The sequence below is a fragment of the Hemiscyllium ocellatum genome, chromosome 12, assembly GCF_020745735.1.
Source record: "Hemiscyllium ocellatum isolate sHemOce1 chromosome 12, sHemOce1.pat.X.cur, whole genome shotgun sequence".
Taxonomy (NCBI): Eukaryota; Metazoa; Chordata; class Chondrichthyes; order Orectolobiformes; family Hemiscylliidae; genus Hemiscyllium; species Hemiscyllium ocellatum.
In genome coordinates this window covers 51,256,374-51,274,382 of record NC_083412.1, presented here as the reverse complement: position 1 = coordinate 51,274,382, position 18,009 = coordinate 51,256,374, and the positions used below count along the sequence as shown (strand labels likewise).

Sequence of the window (18,009 nt, the reverse complement as noted above, 5' to 3'; positions counted from 1 at the left end):
AACTCCAGTCCTGCCACATCCCGCCATGAATGTGGTGGGCAATTAACTAACTCAGTTGAAAATGCGTTGCTGGTTAAAGCACAGCAGGTCAGGCAGCATCCAAGGAACAGGAAATTCGACGCCTCGGGCATAAGCCCTTCAGTGGAGAAGTAGGCAGCACAAATATCCTCAACCTCAGTCATGGAGGAATCCCAGCACATCAATGCAAAAGATAAGGCAGAAGCTGTGGAAACAGTCTTCAGTCAGAAGTGCTGAGTGATGATCCAATTCAACCTCTGCTTGCGGTCCTCAGCATTACAGATTCCAGTTTTCAGGAAATTCAATTCATTCCACATATCAAGAAATGGCTGAAGGCACAGGATACCAAAAAAAAACTTTGGGCCCTGACAATCGATCGGCAAAGATAATGAAGACTTGTGTTTCAGACCTGTGTGCCTCTGTCTAAGACTTTTTGATCTGTACAGCCTTGCTTAGTATGATCTATTCATACGAGGAGAAAGTGAGGTCTGCAGATGCTGGAGATCAGAGCTTAAAATGTGTTGTTGGAAAAGCGCAGCAGGTCAGGCAGCATCCAAGGAACAGGAGATTCGACGTTTCGGCCATAAGCCCTTCTTCAGGAATGGGGAAAAGTGTATCCAGCAGGCTAAGATAAAAGTTAGGGAGGAGGGACTTGGGGGAGGGGCGTTGGAGATGCGATAGGTGGAAGGAGGTCAAGGTGAGAGTGATAGGCCAGAGAGGGGTGGAGGTGGAGAGGTCAGGAAGAAGATTGCAGGTTAGGAAGGCAGTGCTGAGTTCGAGGGATTTGACTGAGACAAGGTGGGGGTAGGGGAAATGAGGAAACTGGAGAAATCTGAGTTCATCCCTTGTGGTTGGAGGGTTCCTAGGCAGAAGATGAGGCGCTCTTCCTCCAACCGTCGTGTTGTTATGGTCTGGCGATGGAGGAGTCCAAGGACCTGCATGTCCTTGGTGGAGTGGGAGGGGGAGTTAAAGTGTTGAGCCACGGGGTGGTTGGGATCTATTCATACTCCTTGTAAACAAAGGAGCTTGTCACTGTACCTCGGTACACGTGACAATAAAATCAATCAGTCAGTCAGAACTAGCTGAGCTCCTAACCAAGCTATTCCAATTTAGCTACAACACTTGCATGCATGTGACAGCAAGCAGGATTTAAAAAAGCCTAGCCAACTAGTGCACTACCAGTCTACTTTCGAACATCAGTAAAACAATGGAAAGTGTTGGTGACTGTCTGATCAAGCAGCACAGACTCAGCAATAATTTGCTCACTCATACTCAGTTTGAGTTCTCCTAGGTCACCTTCTGACCTCATTACAGTCTCTAGCCTAACCACAGATTGGAAAGCTGAACTCTACAGATGAAATGAGAGTGAATGCCTTTGGCATCAAGGCAGCATTTAGATGAATTTAGATTGAGGCAAACCTCAATTCAGCGGCAATCGGGGATAACTCACCACTGATCATCACCAATTAGCAGGGCTGCTGCTTTGCAACCCACATGTTCAATTCCTGTACCACAGAGTCATCATGAATGCTCTGCCTTCTTAACTTGCCCCTTGTCTCTGGCTATGATGACCCTCAGGTTCAACCTACCATTCGTCAGCTCTTTATAATGAGAGAACAACTTATGATCCTCAGGGAAAATGGTGACTTTCACTTCACTTTCACCTGACACAAAGTAAAATATTTGTGGTCATTGGAAGTCAACCACCTTATCTACAGGACATCTTTTTCAGGAATTCCTCCTCAGGAGAGTGTCCCAGACCCAACATCTTCAGCTGCTTCATCCACCATCTCTTCAATATCATGCCAGAAATGAGGATGTTCAGTAGCAATTATACAAAGTCCATCACCATTCTGGAGTCTTCAGCTACTGAAGCAGTCTGTGTCTGAACAAAGCAAGATCTTGACAACATTCTGGCTTGGTTGTTGTTGATTAGTGCAAATAACACGAGTGTCAGACAATGACCAGTTTCAAAAAGAGAGAACGTCTAACCATCTCTCATTGTCATTCAATACTGGCATTATTATTATTACATACCCCCATTCAGGTTGTTACCATTTATCAGAAGCTGAACTTAACCAGCTATATAAATAGTGGGCTATAAGACCAGGTAAGATGTTTGGGAACTCTGCAGCAAGTACCTCATCTCAAGACTGCCAAAAGCTTGTCCACCATCTACAAAGCACAGGTCAGGAGTGTGTTGGATAATGCTGCTCCAACAACACTCAAGAAGCTTGACACCATCCAGGACACACAGCGCACTTGACTGGCACCCAATCCAACATATTCCATATTCACTCACTCCACTACCTATGCACAGTGGCAGTTGAAGATGATTAGATCTGGGGCACTCTCTCGAGGAACTCCTGCAGAGATGTCTTGGAGCTGAAATGGTTGACCTCCAATAACCTTTGTGTCAGGTGAGAGTGAAGTGTGCACCATCTACAAGATGCACTGCAGTAACTTACAGAGTCTATTTCAACAGCAACTTCCAAACCCACAGCAACTATCTTAAAAAAGAACGAAAGCTGATTAAACAATCCCAATTGGCCATGCAATATGTGATAGGAATGTTTATGCACAAGACAGAAATATAATTCTGACCACCTTTTTTCCAAATTCAGAAATGCATTATGGTGCCCAGATAGGAATAGACCTAAAGAAGACATTTGAAATGAATAGGAATGAATCAAATAGTCTAATGTAAAAGGGAACTTACTGCCTGAATGTATCGCATGGATTGTACTGTACTGTCAAATCCACCCCATGCCTGCCAATCCTCATACTCTCCTTCCTCCAATAGGTACTGGTGACCACTGTAACATTCCTTTTCATAACAAACCCAGCTGAATAGTAAAGAAGAATAAATTTATTATATTGTTTAAAACAATGTTGTTTGTAGGGATGTATTACTTTTTAAAAACAAAAATAGATTTCTTTCTATACATTACAGATATACTTTCACTTTCTTCATCGCTGTAAAACAGACAGCTGCAGATAAACCATTTGTTCATATCCAGTATTCATCTTAGTTGGAAAGGAAGTAGAAAATTGATGGCCCATACACTATGTACATTTGTGTCAAGAGTGAAAATTGTCTCAAAGAGCCAGTGGAATATTTCTCAATCAGTGTACAAAGAAATGTTAAAATAAACATTCCCAGTTAATTCAAAGAATTTTCTTTACTTTGCACATGCTGTTAAGAGTCAAGCAACCACATTGCTGTGTATCTGGAGTTACATGTGGGCCAGACCAGATGAGGATGGCAGTTTTCTTCCATAAAGGGCCTGAGTGGACCAGATGGGAGTTTATGATAATTGACATAGTTGGCATTTGGGTAGTTTTTTTTTCATTTCAGATTTTTATTCAGCTTAAATTTCACTGTCCCACCATGGTAGGTTTGAACCCCCGTCTTTGCCCTAGGGGTCTGGATTAGTCATCCAGACAATACTACTCCATTACCCCCCCCCCCCCCGCCCCCCGCCCTTATTCATAAATCAATGAAGTCTGGTGCAGGTACAGCAAACAATTAGGAAAGCAAATTATATGACAAACATCATGACAAGAGTATTTGAGTACAGGAGTAAAACTGTTTCATTATAATTGTATGGAACCATGGTGTATTGATTATGGTTTTGGACTTCCCTATTTAAAGAAGGATGTAATGGCCATTGAAGAAGTACACCAACTAATCCCCAGGATTATGATAAGAGATTGACAAAACTGAGCATGTATTCTCTACACTTCTGAAGAATGAGCAATGATTTCATTGAAACCTACAAAAATTATAGAGTGACAGGGTAGTTGCCGTAAGAATGGGTTCTCCTGGTTGATTAGTCTAAAGCTGGGGAACACAGTTTCAGAATAAGATATTAGCCATTTAAGACTAAGAAGAGGAGCAATTTCCTCAATCAGGATTAATCTGTGAACTGTTGGAGTTCTCTGCTCAGAGGGCTGTGGAAGCTTAATCATCGAGTGTGTTCAAGGCAGAAATTAATCATTTCTAGATGCTAATGACAAAAGAGAATTTGGATTGATTGAAAAAAATAGACTCAGGGCAGAAACATCTATTTGTTTGAATGTACACGTTCGAGAAGCAGAGCAGCCATTCTCCTGCTGTAATGTCCAAATTTTATAAGAAAAATCATTCTAAAAACAACCATAATCAGTTCCATACAAATAAACGTTACAGTCTGTTGAACAAAAAGTGTTGATGTAAGCGTCAATGTAATTTTCTCTTGTAAGGTCATGGGTATGGAGCTCTCTTCTTCAGATAGCAGTGGGGGAAAAGTTATTGAATAGTTTTAAGGCAGAAGTAGATGACCACCAAGGAGACCATGCTAATCTGTTGACAGAAGATATTTATAAAACACGCATTCTTACTTCTGGGCAATGATTAAACATAACATCTATTTTTACATTATCTGTCAAATTTTGAATGTTTCTGTTTAATTATTTAGGGCTAACAGTAACTTAATAGTTTTGGCAGAATACATTATTGATTTCAGTGTCAAAGGGCTAAATTATCACCAATGGATTCTGCTTTTATTTATGATCATTTGAGACTTTTGACAAGCTGAATCAAGCTTGCTGCTTTGTCTATTTCTTGTCAATGTTACCATTAGCTTTATACTTGTGAACAAAATTACTTTAAAAATATGTACAAAACATCTTGAAATTCACATTAAAATTCCAGTCACTAATTCAAAATACATAATTAAGTATGAAATAAATGCATATCTATGTATGATTTTGTATGTATGTGTGTGTATATATAATGTGTGTATGTGTATATATATATATATAAATTATATAATTTAACAAAATACTGTGGTTTACTTCATAAAAATTATTTTCTAACAATACTCACACTCCACCAAGTACTCTTACTGAACCTACTCCATTAATGTCATTCATGTTTAGGTCAGGAACATCCTCCCAAAGACTTTTCAAATTTGATGTATCTTTGCAAATTTCCTTGGAGTGTCCATTAAAGAATGTTTTTTCGAATATTATAACCTAAGTAAGAAGCAAAAGCAATCACATTTTACAAAGTTTAGGTGAACAAAGTTGAGATTAGTTTTTACTTGGTGTGTTGCTTCACAAAAATGTCAAAATCTTAACTTGTAAAGAATCTGATGAATGCCATTTTCTAATTTTTTTCGAAGATTTTCCAGAAATTTATGGGTGGGATTGCTCTGCAATGAAATGACATTGTAAATCTAACCAAAACAAAAATTATACATACCACAGACCATTGGAGGTTGCAGAGCACCTTCTGTAAATATTACTTAATTGATTTAGAATGAACATTAGAACCTATTGTATTTGGCCATAACTGATTTCTGTGGTCATCATTACTAAATTCAGAACATCTATGTAGATTAGAAAATCCATTCATTCCAACTTCATGTACAAAACAGTAATTTTATCACATTGGGCAAGACTTTTTGATGACTTCAAAGCTTTTGCTATGTGCAAAATTCCTCTAATTGTGTTTTGAAAAAGTACTTGCTGAAGTGCAATCTATATGCAGCAGTACTATTGTGAGCTCAAATATTATTGTTCTGTTGTCTTGAGGCAGTGCTCAAAATTTACTTGAACACTCATTTTCTATTGGTTCTGAAGGAGATCATTGTGTCATTATTCCAGGAAATAGAGTCAGCACCATGCCTAGGTTTTTGCCAGCCTGGAGAACCTCTCTGGCAAAAAAAGGCAGAAATGGCCAAAAACTGTTAGTTCCATCTCTGAAGAAAACATGTTCTATTTTCATGGGGGAAACAAAGTGGGTGAAGCACATTTCTTGCACGTGCACTTTATCAAAGCAGCTAGCCATTTAAATTATTTGCTCCCACTAAAGTGGGATTTTCAGAGCCTTGGAGTGTGAATTGCAAATTGTGCAGATTAGGCCGGGCCAAAGCACATCTGTACATTGTGGATTCATCAGCAAAAATAAGATAGATCCTTTGGATTTGGTCCCGGGACATCTTTGGTGGTCAGGTGCTCTTGGGGAGGTAAGATACCTTCTGAACTCGTGAAAAACAGGCATAAATGGGTGTAAAATGTGCATAAGTGCATTACTGTCAAGCTCATTGGAATTGTCAGTAGACTTGTCAAAATAAACAGTCAAAATTGTTAAAAGCAAGACAAAGCGATTTGTCAAAAGCATCATGAAGACCTTCAATAGGAGTTGTGAAAAGTGCAAGCATCCCTGTCAAGGGAGCTGTCAAAAATATCAAGATCAGTCAGGAACACCCAACTTGGAAATGTCAGGCTGTCAGAGTATGAAAAGTCCTGCTAATTAACTCTTTGAAAAAAAACCTGCTTGTGTATTAAAAGAAAATTTCTTGTTATTTCATTCTGTTAACACAAAACTAAGATTTTTCAATATTGGATGACTGCTGCATGATTTATTTCAGAACCATCCATCATTACAATAGAGAAAGTGCATTGTTTTCACTTTGATTAACAGCGATACGTGAAAGGTTCTTTGATGTGGGACTATGAATTCCAAAGCTTGTTCTTATAAAGAAATGTCCACTAGAATGAAATGTTTGTTTTTATAACGCTTTAAATAGTTGAAGGTATGCAAAAATGGAAAATGTATATTTGTTATTTTTCAATGCAGTGAATCAGAGAAGTGATTGCTGGGCCTCTTGATGAGATATTTGTGTCATCGGTAGTCACAGGTGAGGTGCCGGAAGATTGAAGGTTGGCAAATGTGGTGCCACTGTTTAAGAAAGGTGGTAAAGACAAACCAGGGAACTGTAGACCAGTGAGCCTGACCTCAGTGGTGGGCAAGTTGTTGGAGGGAATCCTAAGGGACAGAATGTACATGTATTTGGAAAGGCAAGGACTGATTAGGGATAGTCAACATGGCTTTGTGTGTCTGAAATCATGTCTCACAAACTTGATTGAGTTTTTTAAAGAAGTAACAAAGAGAATTGATGAGGGCAGAGCAGTAAATGTGATCTATATGGACTTCAGTAATGCGTTCGACAAGATTCCCCATGGGAGACTGATTAGCAAGGTTATATCTCATGGAATGCAGGGAGAACTAGCCATTTGAATACCGAACTGGCTCAAAGGTAGAAGATAGAGGGTGGTGGTGGAGGGTTGTTTTTCAGACTGGAGGTCTGTGACCAGTGGAGTGCCACAAGGATCGGTGCTGGGTCCTCAACTCTTTGTCATTTACATAAATGATTTGGATGTGAGCATAAGAGGTACAGTTAATAAGTTTGCAGATGACACCAAAATTGGAGGTGTAGTGGACAGTGAAGAGGGTTACCTCAGATTACAACAGGATCTGGACCAGATGGGCCAATGGGCTGAGAAGTGGCAGATGGAGTTTAATTCAGATAAATGCGAGGTGCTGCATTTTGGGGAAGCAAATCTTTGCAGGACTTATACACTTAATGGTAAGGTCCTAGGGAGTATTGCTGAACAAAGAGACCTTGGAGTGCAGGTTCATAGCTTCTTGAAAGTGGAGTCGCAGGTAGATAGGATAGTGAAGAAGGTGTTTGGTATGCTTTCCTTTATTGGTCGGAGTATTGAGTACAGGAGCTGGGAGGTCATGTTGCAGCTGTACAGGACATTGGTTAGGCCATTGTTGGAATATTGTGTGCAATTCTGGTCTCCTTCCTATCAGAAAGATGTTGTGAAACTTGAAAGGATTCAGAAAAGACTTACAAGGATGTTGCCAGGTTGGAGGATTTGAGCTATAGGGGAGAGGCTGAACAGGCTGGGGCTGTTTTCCCTGGAACATTAGAGGCTGAGGGGTGACCTTATAGAGGTTTACAAAATTATGAGGGGCATGGATAGGGTAAATAGGCAAAGTTTTTTTCCTGGGGTCAGGGAGACCAGAACTAGAGGGCATAGGTTTAGGGTGAGAGGGGAAAGATATAAAAGAGACCTAAGGGGCAACTTTTTCACGCAGAGGGTGGTACGTGTATGGAATGAGCTGCCAGAGAAAGTGGTGGAGGCTAGTCTGTTTCCATGCTGTACATCTCTATGACTCTATGATTCTATGCAATGAACTCTCAGAACTATATATAACTTTAATTTATCTCAATCACTGCATGGATCCTGAGGTGGATTCGAGATAAGTTGATGCAGTAGGCATTAGGGCAAAGGATAGTGGGTAGGAATATGGAATGGCATAATTTGGCAGAATAGGTGAACAAAGAACACTTGAGAGAGATTGGAGAATAGGCAGAGATAATAGTTTGTAATGGAGAGCATGGAGGCCATGGGATAGACCTCGGTTGACATGGAGAACCATGAAGGATTTGCAGATGTGCATCGTTATGCGTGGCGGGCATAGGTGGTGACATGGATGGAGCATAGAATGGTATATGTACGTGTGTGGGAAGCATTCATGAAGTGCTAGGGCTAGAGGGCTGTTCTTTCGTATTTTTTTTGTGTTAGACTTCAACACAGGGATGGAGAACAGAGGCAAGCTTTTCGCCCAGATCATGGCTCACACTTGGCAGCCTCCGTTCTTGTTCTGGGATTGCCCAGCCCCAACCCTGGAATGAAAATCTGACCTTTGGGCCAAATTTTATCCAGGTTTGGTTTGCAGAACATGACATGGGAGTGAAATTCACCACTCCAGTCTCTATCAACCAAATTCCATTTGAGAAATTGCAACAAAATATAACTAACTTAAGTCCATATTAAGCTTCAAGTTATGATTTGGAGATGCCAGTGTTGGACTGGGGTGTACAAAGTTAAAAATCACACAATACCAGGTTATAGTCCAACAGGTTTAATTGGAAGCACACTAGCTTTCGCAGCGACGCTCCTTCATCAGGTGATTGTGGAGGGCTCGATTGTAACACAGAATTTATAGCAAAAATCTGCATTGTGATGTAACTGAAATTATACATTGAAAAATTGATTGTCTGTTAAGCCTTTCATCTGTTAGAATACAGTGATAGTTTCACTTCTTTCATGTGTAAATCACATAACCCTTTTTTTTAAAGTTGCATTCTCGGGTTGCATTGTTAGCAGCTAACCCGAGAATGCAACTTTAAAAAAAAGGTTTTGTGATTTACACATGAAAGAAGTGAAACTATCACTGTATTCTAACAGATGAAAGGCTTAACAGACGATCAATTTTTCGATGTATAATTTCAGTTACATCACACTGCAGATTTTTGCTATAAATTCTGTGTTATGATCGAGCCCTCCACAGTCACCTGATGAAGGAGCGTCACTCCGAAAGCTAGTGTGCTTCCAATTAAACCTGTTGGACTATAACCTGGTGTTGTGTGATTTTTAAGCTTCAAGTTGTTTGCCTCACTAATGCAGCTTTTGTAATTTGAAAAAAATAATAGGGCAGATTTTATTTTCAGATGTTTGCTGTTTTTAAATCAGCAGTCACTTGCAAAGTACATGAGAATTATTTGATTTTACAACAATGAATTAACAACAGAATTTTGCTAAGTCAGAAATAACTGAGCACATTAAAAACTGTGTCAGAATGAGGCAAACATTGGAAAGTTGATCCCTGGAGTTATTTGTTTCAATTTAGTGACAGTAAGGGTTGGCAACTTGCGAAAGAAAACATCCTGTCACAGCTGTTCCATTTTGAAATTAATGGACTGATACACACCTTAGGAGCCATAGGCCTTTCCACTTTCAGTCCACCCTAAAAGAAAAGAAATCAAAAGTAACTGTATTTTATTAATTTAACAGAGTGAAGGTTCTTTGTACTTACAGAACATGAACAAAATGGAATGACACTTTGTCATCAAATCACAGTATTGAAGTATAGGTACAGCACTGAAGAAAGCCATTCAGTCCACCAACTCCATGCTGGCTTTCTGAAAGAAAACTTTAACTAGTCCTACTTACCAACCCGTTCCCTATAATTTTTTTTACATATATCTTTTCTTCCAGTGTTTATTCATATGCTTTTTGAAACCTCTGATTAAATCTGCTTCCAGTCCTCTTAAGGCAATGCTTTCCAGTTCCTAATCACTCATTCTATTAAAGACATTTCCTTCACGTTGTCTATTTATTTCTGTGAAGCAACTTAAAACTGCAATGGTTTTCTCTCCTTTTGCCAATAGGAACAATTTCACTCTATCTGCTCTGTCTAGACCCTCATCATTTTACATCTCCTCTCAAGCATTTCCTGTAAGGAGAGAAACCCCAACATTCTCCAATCTGTCCACAGAAGTAAAGTCTCTCAATTTTGGAACTATTCTCGTAAATCTTTTCTGCCCGCTCTCTAATGTCATCAACAGCTAATGTGCGTGTCCAAAATTGTACAAAATACTCCAGTTGAGGCAGAACAAATGTATTGAATAAGTTTAGCAAACTTCTTTGTTTTTGTACTCAAAGGGGAGAATTCTACCAGCCCGGAAAGATGTGGGCAATGGAGAATCAGATGGGAAAATTGGGAAAATAAGGCAAGGTTGGGATTAACCCCCTTCTGGAACATCTTTTGGAAGTCCATATAGATGATATCAATTACATTACATTAATTAGCCCTCAGGTGCCTCATCATACATTTTGGTCAAATTAGTTAAACATGGTTTAACTTTTGCTTTAACAAATCTACACTTGTACAAGTGACTGTTTATTCTGTTCAGGAATAAATTTATTAAAAAACTCCCATCACCAGGATTAAACTGATAAGTGCATTGGGTTCATCCTTATAGTTTTTCTTTGAACAAGACTATAATATGTAATTTTCCAGCTCTTGAGATCACTTTTGCATCCAAATTAAATTGGGAGAATCACTGGGATTTTCACCATTACTGAAATCAGCACCGTTCGCTGCATCATATTTAGTTTTGATGAATTTCCAACTTTTGAAGTACACAATAGCATACATCGGCACCTTTTCATTTTACTGCAGAACTTATCTGCAAGGTAATGAGTGCATAATACATTTTTATACACTGTTAGATGTCAAGGTTATTCCTATGCTACAGAGACAGGGATATTAGAAATGAGCTAATGCTGAGAAATGGTGAGCTCGATGGACAATTCATCACCTTCTGTTTTAATTTGTCATTAGGCTACTTTTCCAAGATAATTATGTGTTTGGAAAATGTGGGCTCACCTTTATCTTTTAAAATAAATTTCAATGCCACACCTCCAGCAATAACATATCTTTCTTACCACATGCATTTTTAATCAACTGTTCTTTTACAGCCTTCCTCTATTTACATTTAATTCAGAACAGTACTTCATGATGTGATGTTTATTACAGTCACATTTGTGCCTTTGTCAAATAGTAGCCAGGGAATTCCCCACATCAAAATATTTCTCAAGGTGTCAATCAGAATTCTCTTTCTGACTTCCACAAACAGAGACAATTGAATCTAGGTGGACATGCTCATTATATCTCAGTGGTGCTGGAAAAGCACAGCAGGTCAGGCAGCATTCGAGGATCAGGAAAATCGACGTTTTGGGCAAAAGCCCTTCATCAGGATTCCTGATGTATCCATTCAGGATGCTGCCTAACCTGCTGTGCTTTTCCAGCACTACTTTCATTTAGACTCTGATTTCCAGCATCTGCAGTCCTCACTTTTGCCCTGAGGTGGAAAGGATTAGAAATACTTTTTCAAGAAACATTTTCTGAGCCTATATCTTAATAAAACATGAATTATTTCCTCACCATTTCCAGAGGCCGTAATGACTTGATATTGTTCAAGGTTAGTTCAGTCAATGGTGGAGCTGAACTATTACCAGCTTCTAGCAGAGTACAGTGACCACCAAAATTTGCCTTATCATAAGCAAGCCAACTAGTAAAGAACAAATATTTTGAAAAAGGTTAACTAGAGATTAGCAACAATTTCTTATAGTATAGATTGTCTGTAATAATGATGAGCTTATAAATAATTTATTGTGAACTCATTGAGAATGAATACAAAACAGCATTTAGCACACTGTCACATCATGGCACCAATGGTCACTAATTTAACCTATAACATTGCACACTATAGGTCTTGTTGCTAATACAGTTCATAAATTTAAAAAAAACTAATAAATGTCAGCTATATAAAATCCAACTAGAAAGGTTAAATTGAAATTCCAGCCCAATTAACACTTAATTTAGTGGAGACAGCCAGATCATATGATGCTATGTCAATTTCTCCATCTGAAACAGAAGAGAAGACTGACAATTCACAAAGGAACAAAACTAAAATACTGCAGATTCTGTAAACTTGAAATTAAAACAGAAAATATTCAGCACAATAGGCTGTGAAGAGGAACACTAAATTAATACTCAGAAATTCCCTGAAACATTGAGTGCTGGTCTGAAGGATCAAGTCAGAAATCAGTGGAATTCCGACAACTTGTCTGCTACACCTTTAAATGAAATTCCTGGGTCCAAAAGTCTTATCAAAACATAGATTAAGGAACACAGGAACTTGTTTGAGTTTCGGTTAATATCTTCTGCCTGCAGTGAAAAGATTCATTGTGCGAACAACTACAAGTCTATAGCTCGGTTTTTTTATAAGTGTTTGAGAACAAGAAAATGTGTGGAATGTAAAATAGATTGCATAAAATACAAAACATGTTTAGCTCACTCACATTCCTGAATTGACAATAATAGAAGATACCGTGGATGGTATTCCAAATTCCTCTAAACAGGTGACTTCACTGTGCAGGTACATTTTAATCTCATTCTGCTGAGGTTCTTGGAAGATTGCAATCTCTGGAATGCAGTGATTCTGGAAATAGAAATATAAATACTAGGCAGTTAGCTTGTTTTGAACTGGAACCTGTTGAAGCATTGTGTCAGTGGTGGAGTGGAATTTTGAATTGCCAACTCTAGGCTGCAAAGTCACTGTCCTTCTGGGATGGATTGGCAGTATTGGGGGGGGGGGGCATAAAACTGGGTGACATGGCTGCAGCACTGTCTCTACTAGCTGATGTATGGGCATGCTTACTCATGATGAAGGGCCTTTCAGACCCATATACAATATGATCTACGCCTTTTCTTGCCCTGTATGGGTATTTTACCAGCGGAATTATGTCAGCCTGCCCACTTGTAGATCTGAACTTGGAAGGTATACAGAGGAACCTCAATTATCCACAAGCAGGTACTACTTTGTTAAGTTAATCAAATTCTGGATAATCGAAGTCCAGATAACAGTTTAGCCGAACATCGAGACCTTGCGATCTTGCCAGATAATCCAATATTCGGATAATTGAATGCTGGATAATCAATGTTCCTCTTATAACTTCCAAGTTCAGATCTATAAGTGGGTGGGCTGACCTAATTCCTCTATAAGCTTATGAATGACAAAAAAGTTTGTGGTGTTGTTGATAGTGAGCAAAATGGTTTCAGGCTACAGTCTGATATTGCTCAGGTGGTAAATTGGGCAGAGCAATGAAAGATGGAATTTGATCCCGATAAGTGTGAGGTGATGTATTTTGGAGACCTAATAAGGAAAGAATATATACAACAAATGGTAGATCCCTAGGGAGTACTGAGGAACAATGGGACCTTGATATACAAGTCCATAGATTCCTGAAGGTGACAGCACAGGGTGGTAAACAAGGCATACAGGATGCTTGCCTTCATTAGCCGGGGAGAAGAATATAGAAGCAAGGAAGTTTTGTTATAACTTTGCAAAACATTGGCTAGTCCACACAGGAACTGTGTGCAGTTCTGGTCACTGCACTATTGGAAGGAGGTGATTGCACTGGGGAGGATGCAGAGGAGATTCACCAGGATGTTGCCTGGGATGAAAAGTCTCAGTTTTGAGAGACTGGTTAGGCAGCGTTTGTTTTCCTTCGAGCAGAGGAAGCTGAGGAGGGAGATTATGAGAAGCATAGATAGAATAGATTGTGAGAATCTCTTCCTCAAGGCAGATGTATCTAAGGCCAGAGGGCATGTTTAAGGTGTGCAGTAAGAAGATTTGAGGAAATTATTTTTTACCCAGTGAAAGATATATGGAACATGCCCCTGAAAGGATGGTAAACAACATTTAAAAAGAACCTAGAAGAGGATTAAAAATGCCAGGGCACAGTAGACCAAGTGCAGGTAAATAGGATTAGTGTAGTTTGGTGTTTATTGGTTGGCATAGACATGATGGCTGAAGGGCCTGTACCTATGACTCTATGACTAACAACTGAGGCTATTAAGAAGCCTCCAGCCACCTCGGTTGGGGAAATCACATTAGTGTCCAAGCCAGGTTTTTCGTTCAGTGGTGAGCTTTGTTCTTGACATATGTTCTTGCTCCTCCAGTCCTGACAATCTCAGATTCCCCATCAAACCCTCCTTATCCCTGGGGACTGCCAGCCTAGCCCCAGCAAAAGCTCCGATACACCTCCTTCTCATGTTCCTCTATGGCTTCTCTTCTTCAGTGGGCACACTGTAGTCCCAGTAATAGTCACTACTCTTGCTGGCACTGCTGGAACATGATTTGTTGACAGCTCTTGGAGACAGGACTCCCTCTCCAATGGGGGCAGAAAATTGAAGGTTTGAAGACCATTAAATGGCACAGGATCAGCCCTACAACACCAGCAAGCTTGCCAGAGCCATTTACACTGGGGAATCCAGTATAACATTAGAATTTCCCATTTCTAACCTGACCAGTTGGCAATCAGCAGCTGAACCTTTAAGGGTGCAGGAGGAGGAGCCTGGCTGCCCTAGTTTGTTTGTCAATGCCTGAGAAATTTTAAACAGCATAAAGCTGCTTAAGTATGCAAATATGCCCTTAGGCTCACAGAGCCTGTTCAAGACACAAAACCAGATTTGCCTCTTCACCTATCAAGACCTGCCTTGGTACTTAGCGCAGTATGGAAGCTGGCTGATTGCCCAGCCTCCAACCACTAGTGCTGAGCAGCCTTAGGGGTGCTTATCAGCAGTCTTTAAATGAGACTTAAAACTTAAAAAGAGTTGGGCCTCCTGATGCCAACTTACGCCAGGTGAACCTGTTGCTTCACCTACATATCACTCATTTCAGTCATGTTTCCAGCTCTCCCTGCATCAGTATAATCCACAATCCAAGCAGAATACGCAGGCAGAACTTTCCACCTTTAGGAGTTGAAGGTAATTCCAATATTGGCATTATCTGTTTCAAGTGACTGTAGTCACTTTCAGCTATTGACACAATCGACAAGGGACTGGGCCAACATAATGGAAACACATCACTCAAACTCCTGCAATGATAAGGTGTGCACATTAATTCAGGTAGAGCCATGATAATGTATCATAATTCCTGATCCAGGAATGTCCTCAAACTGGTATAAGACTTCGATTTTATAAAGAGCCCAATCCCAAACAAAAATACTCTGGGTGATTTGAAGTCCAAAGTACTGTTAGCAAATTTTACTGCTCGCTACTTTAAATAGAAGAACCCAGAATTGATATGAAAGTATAAAATGTTTGTATGACAAACAGTATTCAATACAACATAAGTGAAATGTATCATTCCCACATTGAGGGTTATTTGAATTAAACACTTTTTGGATTTCAGAAAACTTGTGCAGAAGTAAAATTGATTGACCTAATACAAATCCACCATCTGTGCAGCTTCTCCTACTCTGTCCTGGGTTATACTTTCCTCAGCACATGACTCACATCTAACTTTCACTTAAACTTCTAAATGAACAGGAGTGATGTTACTCTGTAAGTTGGTGACCACACCACACTCTTTATAGTTTAATTTACTCAGCTCTAAGCGGTTTTGATGATAGCAATTTCCCCATAGATTAAATAATTCACTTTGTGCCTCAGCTGGATGCAAGAAAAATGAAACTCAAGCTGAGAAAAAGAACAGGAAACAGGAGAGAGGGGAAGTATTAGAAATTCTGTCAATTTGAATAGAAGCTAATTTTACTTTAAGTGCTGTTATGGTGCTCCAGTTCTAGATGAAATGGTATACACTTGAGGTTAACATAATACCCAATAATGACTGATTTCATTGTACCTTTAATTCTTTGCTCTAAATGCAAAATATTTGCAAGAAAATGTCACATTTCTTTTAATTAAAGATTTCTTGGGATTAATGCAGAAACATTGAGTGACCTTTTAAAACTTAATTATGAAATGCCACTTACATTTGTAATTGTTAAGAAAGTCAATTTCGACAAATCCAATTAGCTGACATACAGCTGTACTGTTTCAAGGCTCTGTCTTATATGTACTAGTGCTGAATATATTTCTTGTCAAATGTAATTAAATATATCTAAGTTCCTCAAACAATATCTGATATTTCAATTTCCTCCAAGCTCTCAGCTTTGATTCTTTGATCCATTCCTGCAAAAATGGATGGGATCATTTACCCTTGATTTTTTGAATGATGGGGAACTACTTACGTATTTTACGGTCACTTTTTAATGTGGTGTTGGCTCACCTTTACAATCCTTTTAATGGAGCCAATCACATTTTTTATGGTTGTGGGTTTCATCTGCAAGTTCTTGTCAACCCAGAGTACATCTAACTCTCTGTGTCCCTCTTCCAGTACATATGTTTGGCCTTGAAATTCAGGTTTTTCATACAATATCCAACTGGAATGAGAAATAATTTTTAAAAATTAGATGCATTTTGGGAAAACACAGTGCAAGCAAAGGCTTTCCAGAATACCTGTAATCAACTTTGTTCAACCTGTCAATTCAATCTCTGTTGGTATAAAAAGGGTGGATCTGCTTGTACTATAGCTCCAGTGAAGCTGGGAAGAAATTTATGGGCAGATAGCTAAACCGTCTGGAAGAAAGGTCAGCAATGTGCAAACAGCCAGAGAACAGCCATAAAGCATTGCGAGCATGCTAAATGAGTGTAGGGCAGAGTCCTGACTTTTATTGGCACTGACAGTGGACTGGTTGGAGACTCCAGGAGCACTGGAGCTCCTTAATGAGTGCTGCTGGGACTGTGGCCACACCTGTGAAGGCCACTCACTGGAATCCTGTATCGAAGTAAGTCACAAGGGAGAGATTGCCCAGCATTAGGGATTTGGTTGAGGGTGGAGCTGAAAATGTTGTGGGGAAATGTTTTGAAATATAGCTGGCTAGGAATGAAGGAGGGAGTACTATCTCCCTGGGGTGGTGACCCCAATTGGCAAAGACCACCCTCTGAAATTAATAATCCCCTTCTTTCCATTTAAAACATTTCATAAAACACAACTATCGTACCAACTGTATTGTAGCCTGTGCAGGGTATACTCAGTTCAAATGAACTTTTAACAAATTTCCAATTTCACCCCAGCCATATTATCAGGATGACCTTAGATGATGGGCTAGCCATCTGACCTACAAGTGATCCCTAGTTACAAATGGGCTCCATTCCTGAGTATGTTTCTTTTGACCGATTTGTACGTAAGTCAGAACACAATACTGTACAGTACAAAATAGCCATTCATAAATATGGCAAATGTTTGTATATTGGATCCTAGACATTAAAATTAGTACAGGGTCTCATTCATAAGTACTACAGTTTGTAAGTCAGACGTTCATAAATTGGAGTCATCCTGTATTTTACATGACCCTCCTGCTGGAGAACACCCAGCAGGCTCATGTAATATCTAGCCCCTTGCTTTTAGCTAGCTGGATCTGTGTTTTGACTGGATCTGGATTAAAGTGGCACACACTTATTTCACCTTGTTTCTAGAACGACCGGAGAGATGAAAATTTGATTTTGAGCTTCCAAATTGAAATTATTTCAATTCCTATGCTTCACTCTAAGTACTTTAGGAACAATTGGTTTTTTGGCTGCATAAAATCTGAAGATCCATTTGTACAAACTGCAGACACCTAAAGGCCAACCAAAAGATCAATAAAGGAGACATAGCAAAGTATTTATACGACAGATTGCGTAAAATCACAAACAAAATCATTAATAAGATTTTATAATAAACACGTGTATATTTTAGCAAACCAAACAAAATTTGGAAACTGGATTCATTAGTTAACATTGTGCTAAAGTATACATATGTTTATTGTACATGGGTCAGGATGTGGAATACAAACAATTCAAGAGGTCTTAAGGAAGGATGAAAAATGACAGTATTCATTCACTGT

At 39.2% G+C, this 18,009-nt stretch overlaps 1 protein-coding gene across 2 annotated transcripts in view; it reads right to left on the bottom strand.

Moving 5' to 3' along the window:
• LOC132821040 (uncharacterized) overlaps positions 1-18,009 on the bottom strand; it is a 99,616-nt gene that overhangs the window by 44,810 nt on the left and 36,797 nt on the right. For both annotated transcript variants that reach the window (XM_060833531.1, XM_060833532.1), the window contains exons 7-12: positions 16,350-16,503; positions 12,574-12,713; positions 11,654-11,780; positions 9,635-9,670; positions 4,889-5,037; positions 2,738-2,864 (exon numbers count right to left, since the gene is read on the bottom strand). In XM_060833531.1, coding sequence (XP_060689514.1) covers positions 2,738-2,864; positions 4,889-5,037; positions 9,635-9,670; positions 11,654-11,780; positions 12,574-12,713; positions 16,350-16,503 — 733 coding nt within the window. The remainder of the gene's footprint in view (positions 1-2,737; positions 2,865-4,888; positions 5,038-9,634; positions 9,671-11,653; positions 11,781-12,573; positions 12,714-16,349; positions 16,504-18,009) is intronic.